This window comes from Ranitomeya imitator, chromosome 1, assembly GCF_032444005.1.
Source record: "Ranitomeya imitator isolate aRanImi1 chromosome 1, aRanImi1.pri, whole genome shotgun sequence".
NCBI classification, from domain to species: Eukaryota; Metazoa; Chordata; class Amphibia; order Anura; family Dendrobatidae; genus Ranitomeya; species Ranitomeya imitator.
The window spans coordinates 1,161,938,083-1,161,950,748 of NC_091282.1; the positions used below are offsets into that span (position 1 = coordinate 1,161,938,083).

At 42.6% G+C, this 12,666-nt stretch overlaps 1 protein-coding gene across 2 annotated transcripts in view; it reads right to left on the bottom strand.

Annotated features, from left to right (window-relative positions):
- The window catches only part of TBC1D19 (TBC1 domain family member 19), a 271,020-nt gene that overhangs the window by 41,057 nt on the left and 217,297 nt on the right, over positions 1 to 12,666 (bottom strand). For both annotated transcript variants that reach the window (XM_069744638.1, XM_069744639.1), the window contains exon 18: positions 9,488 to 9,579. In XM_069744638.1, coding sequence (XP_069600739.1) covers positions 9,488 to 9,579 — 92 coding nt within the window. The remainder of the gene's footprint in view (positions 1 to 9,487; positions 9,580 to 12,666) is intronic.

The window sequence follows — 12,666 nt, forward strand, 5'->3', positions numbered from 1 at the left end:
AATATTGATTCTGCTAGTCTCTGGAGGTGACGGTTCCCTCGGACCTCCCTGATGAAGAAAGGATACTGTGGTCGAGTTGTCTGAGAAGATTCTGATGTGACGCCCCTGCATCTCCTCTTGGCACCTTTTTAGTGCTTCCCAAAACGCTCTGAGTTCCCTGTAATTGGAGGAATTGTTGCGTGAAGGTAACGTCCGTCTATGTGGGCTCCCCAGCTGCTTAAGCTTGCATCGGTGGTTATATTTACGCATGGAGACACTCTCCAAGGTCTCCCATTTTTGAGGTTTTCTATGTTGTCCCACCATGAGAGGGACTGCTTTACCTCGCTGGGTAACAACATTTTGTTGTCTCATGATTTTTTCTCTCCACTCCATACCGAAAGGACTTCCCGTTGAAGCGTTCTGGAGTGAAACTGGCTCCATTGTACGCTGGGAATACATGAGGTCATCAGACCTAGAATCCTCATGGCTTTCCTGATGGAAATGTATTTGCGTTTTCTTAATGCTTGAAATTCTTGTTTGATTGTTCGTTGCTTTTGGTCTGGTAGGAAGGAGTATTCCCATTCGGAATCTAGTAGTACTCCCAGGAATATTTTCTCTCTTTCTGGTCTGAGACTTGACTTTTTTGAACTTATTATCCACCTTAGACTCTTCAGGCGTGATATGGTCATTTTTAAGGATTCTTCCATCTGATGAGACGAATCTGCTATCAACAACAGATCGCCCAAGTATGGAGCGATGAGAACTTCTTTTTCTCTTAGGTGAGCCATGACCTCTGTCATGAGTTTTGTGAATATTCTTGGGGCGGAAGAATGAGACCGAATGGTAGACACTGGAACTGGAAATGAAGTATTTTCTTGTGGCTCTTTATTGCAAATCTGAGGAATCTTTGGTGTGAGGGATGGATGGGCACATGATACGCACATGCGTGTGTTTGAGATCTAGCATGCACATTACTGAGTTCTTTTCATTAAAGGTATGATTGATCAAAGAGACTCGATCTTGAAGCGTTTGTAAGCAATCCATTGATTTAATGGTCTTAAGTTTATTATTGTACGGTATTCTCCGCTTGTTTTTTTTTTTTATGGAGAACAGGCTGGAGTAATGTCCATGAAATCTCTGGGGTACCGGAACTATGACCTGCAGCTGCTGTATGTCTGTTAGGCTACGTTCACATTAGCGTTCTGCCGGGCTGCGTCGGGCGCAGCCGCGGCGACGCATGCGCCATGCGCCCCTATATTTAACATGGGGGCGCATGGACATGCGTTTTGCGATGCATGCGTTTTTTTTGCCGCAAGCGTTAGGGTGCAGAGGACGCAGCAAGATGCATTTTTTTGCGTCCAAAATTCGGCAAAAAAAAGGACGCATGCGTCACAAAACTATGCGTTTTAGCCTGCGTTTTTGTTTGCGTTGCGTCGCCGACGCAACATCGCACAACGCAAATGTGAACGTAGCCTTAACAGTCTTTGATGAACTGTTGACGACTCGGTATGCGTTAGGTAGTACCTTTTGTTGGGTAGGTGAGTGAATGCTATCCTGTACCCTTGGGCGACTGTCTGTAGAATTCACTGATTCCGAGTGATATTCTGCTATCCCTCTAGGGAGTACTATAGTCTTCCTCCTATATTGTTGGCGTCATTGTCTGCTGGGTCCTGACGACTGGTCTCGAAAGGAACCTCTTCCCCTGCCACCTTTAGGGTAGCTACATCTGCCGGACTTCCCTTTCCCTTTGTAGTCTTGCCTAGGATGGGAGCGAGTTTTCCGAAAGAATGGCGTCTTCTTTGGCTTCTCTTCGGGAAAGCCTTTTTTTTCTTGTCAGATGCTTTCTCAAGCAGCTCATCTAGGACTGGACCGAATACATGAGAACCTGAGAACGGAATCAAACAGTTTGTATTTCGATAGAGTATCTCCCGTCCAAGATCTTAGCTACAGGGCCCATCTTCCCGCATTTGACAGTGCGTTATTTCTGGCTGCAAAACGCACTGACTCCGCTGAAGCATCCGCCATGAAATCAGTCGCCATTTTTAGTATTGAGAGAGACTTCAGAATTTCTTCCCTGGGAGTCCTGTCTTTAATGTGACCTTCCAGTTCGTCTACCCAGAGACTCATGGATCTTGCTACCTTCATGGTACTTCTAACCGCTTTTAGGAGAACATCGGTGTTTTCGAACGAAAACCGGTATCTTTTGCTTTCCTCTGGAACCATTACCAAGGAATTGTCCTCCTCACCCGAGTCCGGGTCGGAATATCCTGATACCTCTCCGTCTTCCGAACTCCAGTCCACATCCCATCTGGGTCTCTTAGGACGAGGGGATTGGGGTGGAACCATTGTTGAGACGGTAGCCTGGACTTCATCTCTAATCATGGTTTTTATATTAGTTAACAACGAAGCCTGTTCATCTTTGAGTAATTTAGCGACGCACACCGCATAATTTCTTGTTATAACCGTCTGGGAGTTTGGCGGTACATAACGGACATCTGGTAGGCTTCTTTTTAGTTGTAGCAGACCTTTTGGGGATGTCCTTATCCTAAAATGTAAAAGAAGGCCCTGTAGCTAATGGATCTAAAGTCCCACTAGGTCCTTTCCCCACCACGTTTACTCACATGGTCCATGGGCAGCTCTAGGGACTGGACGTCTGGACGACTTGCACCCTCCATCTTACCAAGTCAGGTGTGCTGTCAGCTGTCATCATTAAATAGTCAGTCTTACCCAACTTCAAAACATCTGATTCGTCCTCCTTCCGAGCTCAGCTGCTGGTATTCACAGTGATTGCAGGTCCCCAGCTGCACTGCGCATGCGTCATCTGGAACGCATGCGGACCAGCCTGGGATCCCCTGCTGTCGGCGCCATCATGACCGGGACTCTTCTCTCTCGCCGGTGTGCCCGGCTGATACCGGAAACCGCCGGCGCTGGAAACTCCGGGAATCCGGCCACGCCCCACCCGGAAGTCGTCAGCGGCGCGCCCACCTCCGACGCGAAGCGCCGGAAGTCCCGGATATGCCACCGGAAGTTTGGGGAGAAGCTGCCGGCGCCGGCTCCCCGAGGGGCCAGGAAACAGCGCCGAACACCGCTGCAGCAGCCGCTGCCTCAGAGCCCTTTCTGAAGGGATGAGGCAACAGACAGGAGCACACAGCTCTACCTGATCGCGAGGGACCTCTGTCGATGTCCTGCAATCTCAGGAGTCCCTTCATGGAGACACCCGTGGTCCAGAGCCCCCTCCAGGAGAAGACCGCCCTGGGAGCACCAGCTCGATCGGACCAGATCGGCATCATGTAATCCATTTCTTCTGGAGAACACTCTCCTGCGTCTGTCCCTGATATGGACAGGAAAAACACTGAAGGGTGGTGGTGGGGAGGGGCTATTTATCCTCTTCTGTGTTCCTGTCCCTATCACGGATATGAAGGACAACCTCCTGGTGGTGCTGTCAGGAGGGACGACCTGGAAATACACCTTTTCATTCCTGTCATGTCACTTTGCATTAATTCTTGAAAATCACCTGAAGGGTTAATAAACTACCTGACAACAGTTTTCAATATGAGGAGGGATGCTGTTTTCAAAATGGTATCACTTTGGGAGGTTTTCCAATATATAGGACCCCGAAAGTCACTTCAAACATGTATAGAGGGCCCTCAAAAAAGAAATTTTGTAAATTTCCTTGAAAAAATGAAAAATTACTGCTACATTTTTAAAACTTCTAAAAGGCTAACAAAATAAAACAACATTTTACAAATGGTGCTGATGTAAAGCAGACACATGGGAAATGTTATTTATTAATGTTTTTCTGTGGTATGACTATCTTGATTAAAGGGATAATCATAAGTTTAAAAACTGCAATTTTTTTTTACATTTTGGTAAAATTTTTGATATTTTTTATAAATAAACACAAAACATATCAACCTAAATTTACCATCATCATAAACTATAATGTGCCACAAAAAAAATCTCAAAATCACTGGTATTTGTTGAAGCGTTCCAGAGTTATTAACACACAAAGTGACATTAGTCAGATTTAAAAAATTTGGCCAGGTCACTAAAGGGCTAAGATAAAAATTCAAAGTTCAAAACTTGGGAATTTTTCAAAATTGGCATCAAATTTCCATTTTTTTTCTAAATAAATACAAATCATAATCAAACTAAATTTACCACTAACGTGAAGTTCAATGTGTCCCAAAAAAAAACCAATCTCAGAATCACTGGGATGTGTCTAAGCATTTCATAGTTATTGCCACAAAAAGTGACCCTGGTCAGAATTAAAAAAAAAAAAAAAAAAAGAAAAAAAAAATTGGCCTGGTCAGAAAAGTGGCTGTAAGGGGGTTAATGTTGCTGTAGACCACTTGGCCATCTCCTGGACTAATTTCCTTGTTGTCTGTTCATGAATTTTCAGGGATGTCCAGTTAATGTCACTGGTGTGCCAAATTTAAGCCACTTATTGATGACCTGTCTTCACAGGGCTCCATGGTATGTATATCTAATGCCTTGGGAATTTGTTTGTACCCTTCTCCCGACTGATAACTTTCAACAATTAGATCCCTTTGCTGTGTTGTAAGCGTATGTGCACACAATCAGTAAATGCTGCGGGTTGGACAATGCGTACTTGTGCAGCGTTCAACCCGCAGCACCCAGATGTTACAGCATAGTTGATGTATGAAGAAATCCCATGACCACTAGACGTGCACAGATGCTCGCGGCTCACTTGTGGAGATGGACATGTGGCGCGTCTCTCCAGACCGCAGTATGCCAATTTCTCTTGCAGAGACACGAGTCCTTGCAATAGAAATATCACCCATACAATCTATGCAACCTCATCATTATAATTGTATTTCTATTTTCCCCCTCAAAATGATTTCAGTGTGTTTCTCAATTGATTTGAACAAATTATGAGTGAGTTTAAAAATGGAAAAAATCTTAAAATTATTCTTCTTGGTATTATTTTCTTACATGACAAAAACCTGGCATTTTACAGGGGTGTGTAGACTTTTTATGTACACTGTTAAGGGGAATTAGATTAAAGTAAGTGTTTGATATTATAATTTTTTTTATACATAACATACACTGCACTCAATTACCATTTGGTGGGGGTGCTGGTCCTGAGACCCCCTCCACCGACTGCTCAAAACACTTATCTCAAGTGCTCTTTTATGCAGTGTGCGCATAGAGTATGGGGTCAATACATACAGCCTCAGCACCTAGACCCCCGCCAATTGGCAAATACGTGGCGTGAATAATATATAAAGGATTTTGCTATGGCCTTGTGGCTTTTACAGGTGATAAACATTAAAAAGTCTATAAAAGGCAAAACAACAAACAAGATAATATAGAGTAAAATGGCTTGCAGTTTTGCCATGTTTTTTTCACCATATTATTTGTTACCTCTGTGTTTATGGGCACCGTAACATATAAAATTCAAGAAATTTGCATGAAATTATTTTTCAGTGGTGCTACATTGGTTGTACAAATCTTATAAATGCAAACCATTAGCATGGCTCAACATCTGTCCACCCATGTCACATCTGATAGAAATGGCAAGAAAAAAAACTGGCACAAAAAGAACCAAAAACATTGTTTTGGCTGCAACCCTAGCTATTACCAGTCATGGCCAAAAGTGTTGGCACCCTTGTTCCAGAACATGAAGTATTTTTCCTAGAAAATTATTGCATTATTGTTGAACTGTAACAATTACACATGTTTTGTTACACACGTTTATTTATTTTGTGTGTATTAGAACAACACAAAAAACAGAGAAAAAAAGGCAAATTGGACATAATTTCACACAAAACCCCCAAAATACGCCTGACACCTATGTTGCCACCTTTCCAGAATTGTTGGTAAACAACTTTGCTTCAAGCACGTGATGCCCATTCGAACTCACCTGTGGAAAGTAACAGGTGTGGGCAATATGAAAATGTGTGTTCCACACTAAGCATGGAGAACAGAAAGAGAAGAGAACTAATTTCACACAAAACCCCCAAAATAGGCCTGACAAAATTCTTGACACCCTCAACCTAATATTTGGTTGCCCACTCTTTGGAATGAATAAATACGGTAACTGGAATCCATTGCTTCCAACCATCAACAAGCTTCTCACATCTCTCAACTGGAATTTTGGATCACTCTTCTTATGCAAACTGCTCCAGTTCGCTCATATTTGAAGGCGCCTTTTCCCAACATCAATTTTAAGATCTCTGCACAGGTGTTAAATGGGAATGCTTGTTTCCAGTGCTTTTTTCCCATCCATTTCTGGGTGCTTCTTGAAATAATGTATGCTAGTGGTCAAAGACCCATGAACTGAGACACAACCCCAGCTTTCTGACTCTGATCACTGCATTGCGACCCAAAATACTGTGTGGGCACACTTATTGAGCAGATATCTGGATTGGTAGAGGGTACTCTTAAACCCCTGGTAAAGGATACACCCGGCTTCATTCAGGACACAACTGACCTATTGAATAAACTATCAGCAATAGGTCCTCTACCAGAAGGAACCATCCTGGCCACCATGGATGTGGAATCCTTGTACTCCAATATCCCACACCAGGATGGATTAAATGCCTGCAAATTCTTCCTGGAAAACACAGGGACTGATGTGGATTCTGTGGTCAAACTTATAAAATTCACCCTCACCCACAATTACTTTGAATTTGACAAGAAGATCTCTCTACAGGAGACTGGCACAGCAATGGGAAGTAAAATGGCCCCACAGTATGCAAATCTTTTCATGGCCAAGCTTGAAAGCGACTTTTTGTCCTCATGTCCCATCAGGCCTCTGGCGTACTACCGCTACATTGATGACATTTTAATCATCTGGACGGAGTCTGAGCCACAGCTAAAGACGTTCCATGAACAGTTTAATCAATTTCATCCAACCATCAACTTGACACTCAACTACTCCTGTACTGAAATTAATTTTTTGGACACCATCATTAAGCTGCAGAACAATAAAATAGAGACATCTCTGTATCAGAAGCTAGTCGACCATCCAACATACCTTAAATGGGACAGTGTCCATCCAAAACACATAAAAACTGTATTGTCTACGGCCAAGCCATCAGATACAGTCGTATATGTTCCAACCCCATGGATAGGGATGAACACCTTGGTCGACCTCAGAAAGACCTTTTTGAATCAGGGCTACCATCCAAGAACAATTGAAAACCAGATCACAAGACCCACCAGAATATCAAGGAATCACCAGCTACGTTACAAAGCTAAGGAAGAAAATAACCGGGTGCCTCTAGTAGTCACCTACAATCCAAATCTGGAGGTGCTAAGGGGAGCTGCACGGAAATTTTCAACCTTTACTGCAAAAAGATGCCCGCTTACAATCCATTTTTCCAGACCCCCCACTACTGTGTTTTAGGCAGTCCCCAAATCTAAGAAGCATCATTGTAAGAAGCTCCCTGTCCTCTCCAACAGCTGCAGGAACCTTTCCTTGCAACCAGAAAAAATGTAAAACCTGTCCATTTATAATGACCACGGACTAGATAAAGATCCCCAATTCTATTCAGGACTACAAGATCCCAGGTACCTTCAGCTGCATCACATCTAATGTGGTGTACTTAATTATTTGTACTAAATGTTCAATTGGGGGTCTGTATGTTTTGGAGACAGGGCAAAAACTGAGAACAAGGATAAATTCTCATCGCCATACAATAAAAGAAAAAAGAATGGATCTACCTGTGGCCAAACATTTTTGTATGCCTGATCATAGCACCATGGACCTGAAATTACTTGTATTGAAAGGTAGCTTCAAATCTCAGAGAGACAGGAGAATCTGGGAGTATAAACTTATGACGACCTTTGACATACTTAGTGCAGGAATGAATGTGTCGCATGGATTTATGTCTTTTTACATCAATTAAAGAATTTGCACTTCAGACCATGTGGAGTCATCATAACAGAACGAGATCCCAATCAGAGGACAACAAAACATTTACTCCTAATCTAGGAACTTTCCAATATTTATGGACACAACTGTTTATCACTTATCACTCTCCCATAATGACAGTTCTGTGCTGTGTTGTGTATAAATATGTGATTCTTCAGAAATTGCTTTAGTCTGTGCCTGATGAAGACGTATGCAGTCTCGAAAGCTTGCAATTTGTTACCATCTTTTCAGTTAGCCATTAAAATGTATCAACCACTGAGGACTCTCAATTCTAAATATTTTTCCAAAATACTTTAGTAATCTTCAGATTTCATGATGTCTTGAACACAGTCAAGGCACCCATTGCCAGAGGCAGCAAAACAACTCCAAAACATCTTTGAACCTCCATCATATTTGACTGTGTTATTTTCTTTGTAGACCTCATTCTGTTTTCGGTAAACAGTGGAATTATGTGGTTTTTTTTTTACAAAAAGCTCTATCTCGGTGTCACCTGTCCACAAGACGCTTTCCTAGAATGATTTTGGCTTACCCATGTACATTTTGACAAACTGCTGAGTAACTTCTTTATAAGTTTCTGTGTCAGCAGTGGGGTCCTCCTAGGTCTCCTGCCATAGCATTTCACTTCATTCAAATGTTGTTGGATAGTTCGTGCTGATACTCATGTACCCTCAGCCTGCAGGACAGGTTGAATTTCTTTGGCACTTGATTGGCGCTGCTTATCCACCATCTGGACTATTCTGCGTTGCAGCCTTACATCAACTTTTCTCTGTCAATATCCAAAGAGATTAGCTAGAGTGTCATGGGTTGTAAACTTCTTGATTACGTTGGGCAACAAAGAAACATCTTGAGATGGTCTTGTAACCTTGATATTGTTGATATTTTTCAACAACTTGGGTTCTCAAGTCCTCAGACAGTTCTCTTCTCCTCTTTCTGTTCTCCATGCTTAGTGTGGAACACACAGACACACAATGTAAAGATTGAGTCATCTTCTCCACTTTTTATCTAGTGTCAGGTATGATTTTCATAGCGCCCATACCTGTTACTTGCCACAGGTGAGTTCGAATGAGCATCACGTGCTTGAGGCAAAGTTGTTTACCCACAATTCTGAAAAGGTGGCAACAACTTTGTCTGGCCCATTTTTGGGGTTTCGTGTGAAATTATGTCCAATTTGCCTTTCTCTTCTTTGTGTTGTTCCAATATACACAAAGGAAATAAACAGGTGTATAACAAAACATGTGTAATTGCAATAATGATTTTAGGTTGAAAAACTATAGTAAATAGGACCACAAAGTGTTTTCTTACAGAATAAACAGTTGTGCTTGAATATACCTTGCCAACAATAGATTCCGCAGGCAATGTGTTGTAAAATTAAACCTACTTTTCAATGCTGTTTAAGACAAGAGAGTTTAGATAAATGGTGTATAATAATGTGAAATAGCACTCCCCCGCCCCCATCCCCCCAAACAATAAATATATATATATATATATATATGTGTATATATGTGTATATATATATATATATATATATATATATATATATATATATATATATATATATATATATATATATATATATATACACACATATACACAAAAGCAACATACGGTTGTGCACCAATCTCCCGAAGGTGGTAAAAGAGTTGTGGAAGATGAGTCTGTAGAAGAGTCTCAAACAGCAGACACAGCGACATTATTCCCTAGGTGAGAAATTATAAGATTATACTCACGGGTCACCATGGAAAGTCTGATACTTTAACAAAATATATTACCGTATATACTCGAGTATAAGCCGAGATTTTCAGCCCAAATTTTTGGGCTGAAAGTGCCCCCCTCGGCTTATACTCGAGTCACGGTAGCGGTGGGGTCGGCAGGTGAGGGGGTGAGGGCACTGGGGTATACTTACCTAGTCCCAGCGATCCTCGCGCTGTCCCTGCCGTCCCACGGGCTTCGGCGCTGCAGTTTCTTCCTCTCTTCAGCGGTCACGTGGGACCGCTCATTACAGAAATGAATAAGCGGCTCCACCTCCCATAGGGGCGGAGCCGCTTATTCATTTCTCTAATCAGCGGTGCCGGTGACCGCTGATAGAGAAAGAAGCTGCGGCACCGAAGACAGGAGGGGACAGCGCGAGGATCGCCAGGACTAGGTGAGTATAGCATAGTCACCTGTCCTCGTTCCAGCCGCCGGGCGCCGATCCATCTTCCCGGCCGGCGCCTCCATCTTCCCGGCGTCTCTGCTCTCTGACTGTTCAGGTCAGAGGGCGCGATGACGCATATAGTGTGCGCGGCGCCCTCTGCCTGATCAGTCAGAGCAGAGACGCCGGGAAGATGGAGGCGCCGGAACGAGACGCCGGGAGCTGCAATCAAGGGAGGTGAGTATGTGTTTTTTTTTCTTTATTGCGGCAGCGGCGGCACAAATTTATGTGGAACATCTATGGGGCACAGTGAACGGTGCAGAGCACCGTATATGGCACAGCTAGGGGGCACAGTGAACGGTGCAGAGCACCGTATATGGCACAGCACAGCTATGGGGCACAGTGAACGGTGCAGAGCACCGTATATGGCACAGCACAGCTATGGGGCACAGTGAACGGTGCAGAGCACCGTATATGGCACAGCACAGCTATGGGGCACAGTGAACGGTGCAGAGCACCGTATATGGCACAGCTATGGGGCACAGTGAACGGTGCAGAGCACCGTATATGGCACATCTATGGGGCACAATGAACGGTGCAGAGCACTATATGGTTCACACCTATGGGGAAATATGAACGGTGCAGAGCACTATATGGCACAGCTATGGGGAAATAATGATCTATTTTTATTTTTGAAATTCACCGGTAAATGCTGCATTTCCACCCTAGGCTTATACTCGAGTCAATAAGTTTTCCCAGTTTTTTGTGGCAAAATTAGGGGGGTCGGCTTATACTCGGGTCGGCTTATACTCGAGTATATACGGTAGTTAAAACTGCTTAAAAGAATAGACTGACGATTTGCACCATAACATACTGTTCCTTCTTTGGATGACACTAAAAGGGTAACTGTCAATTAAATTTTTATTTAAAAAAAAAACAATAGCACACATGAAAATATGCAACTTTGTAATATATCGTATCAGAGAAATCTGCTTCAGTCACCTCCAGGACTGATCTTTCATTCTCAATTAATAAGTAAAATCTGTAGAGTCAGTCATCAGTGAATACAGACTTTCCCTTTACGGAGATGGGATTCTTGTTAACCCTTTCAGGAGGCAGCCAATTCACGTTTCTTCCTCCCCTTCTTCCTAGAGCCATAACTCTTATTTTTCTGCCCACACAGACATATGAGCGTTTGTTTTTAGCGGGGATGAGTTGTACTTTTGAATGACACTATTCACTTTACCATATAGTGAACTTGAAAATTGCTTAAAAAAAAAAAATAAAAAATCCAAGCTGGGTGAAATTGTGAAAACAAAATCCCACAATTCTGATATAGTTTTTTTGGGAAATGTTCTAACGGTGTCCATTTTGTGGTAAAAATGATCAAGCAATACGATTCAATTCATCAATACAATTAAGGCGATACCAAACATGTCCAGTTTTTTTAATTATTTTAGCTGTGAAAAAAAAAAAAAATCAGAAGTTTGCAAAAAAAAAATTTTATTGCTGTGTTACCATTTTTCAAGACCCGGAACGTTTTTATTTTTCGGCCGATGGAGCGGTGTGTGGCTTATTTTTTGAGGGGCACGAGGACATTTTTATTAGTACCATTTTATAATAGAAGTGTCTTTTTGATCACTTATACTATATACAGCGATGCCTTAGTGATTTCTGCTATATACAGCAATGCTGTCTCCTCTGAAGCCCGGCCACAGGAATGGTTTAAGAGAAGCATGGCATGACAGGCACAGGGGGTCATCAGCCGACCCTCCGCTGTCATGACTACCCATCGGCGAACCATGATCACATCACGGGCAAAATTAATGACATGCACACGTCGGCACGTGTTAAATGTAGATGTCAGAGATCGATAGCGGCATTTAACACATTAACAATCGCGGGCGGAGCACTGCTCCGTAGAGCTTTATGAGCACCAACTGTCATCTCCTATTGTTGTAATGGGAAATCTGTATTCACTGAAGACATCTTACTCAGGAATTGAGAAACTTGAGTATGAAAGATCAGTCGAGGAGGAGAAAGAGGGAGATTCCGCCAATACAAAATATTACAAAGTTTATTATTTTGAAAAAAATTATAATGACAGTTACACCTGAAAGAAAGATAGTTTTAATCATGGGGAGCACAGTGGCGCAGTGGTTAGCACTGCGGCCGTGGAGCGCTGGGGTCCTGTATCCAAATCCCACCAAGGAAAACACCTGCATGGAGTCTGTAGGTTCTCCCCATGTTTGTGTGGGTGTCACCGGTTTCCTCCCGCACTCCATGAACGTACGGAGAGGGGATTAGATTGTGAGCCCCAATGGAAACATGGATGATAATGGAATTAATGGTGCTATACAAAGGACTACAAAAAGTAAAAATAATCCAACCTCTCTTCTAAGTTTGAAATATTTGCACAATGGTCACACATAGAAAGCTCTAGGAAAGATCGTTTATGCTGCGCCCGATGTCATTAGATACGTGTAGAAGAGTTTGAAAGATTGTAATGGCCAATATTGACTAAAATTTATAATGAGGTGATCATTGATAACATGATTATCCATGAAAAGATATAAACCTGATACTATATGACGTGTATAGAAACCTTAACACTAAAACAATACTTAGTGCAAGTCTCAGAGGAGGCACTGAC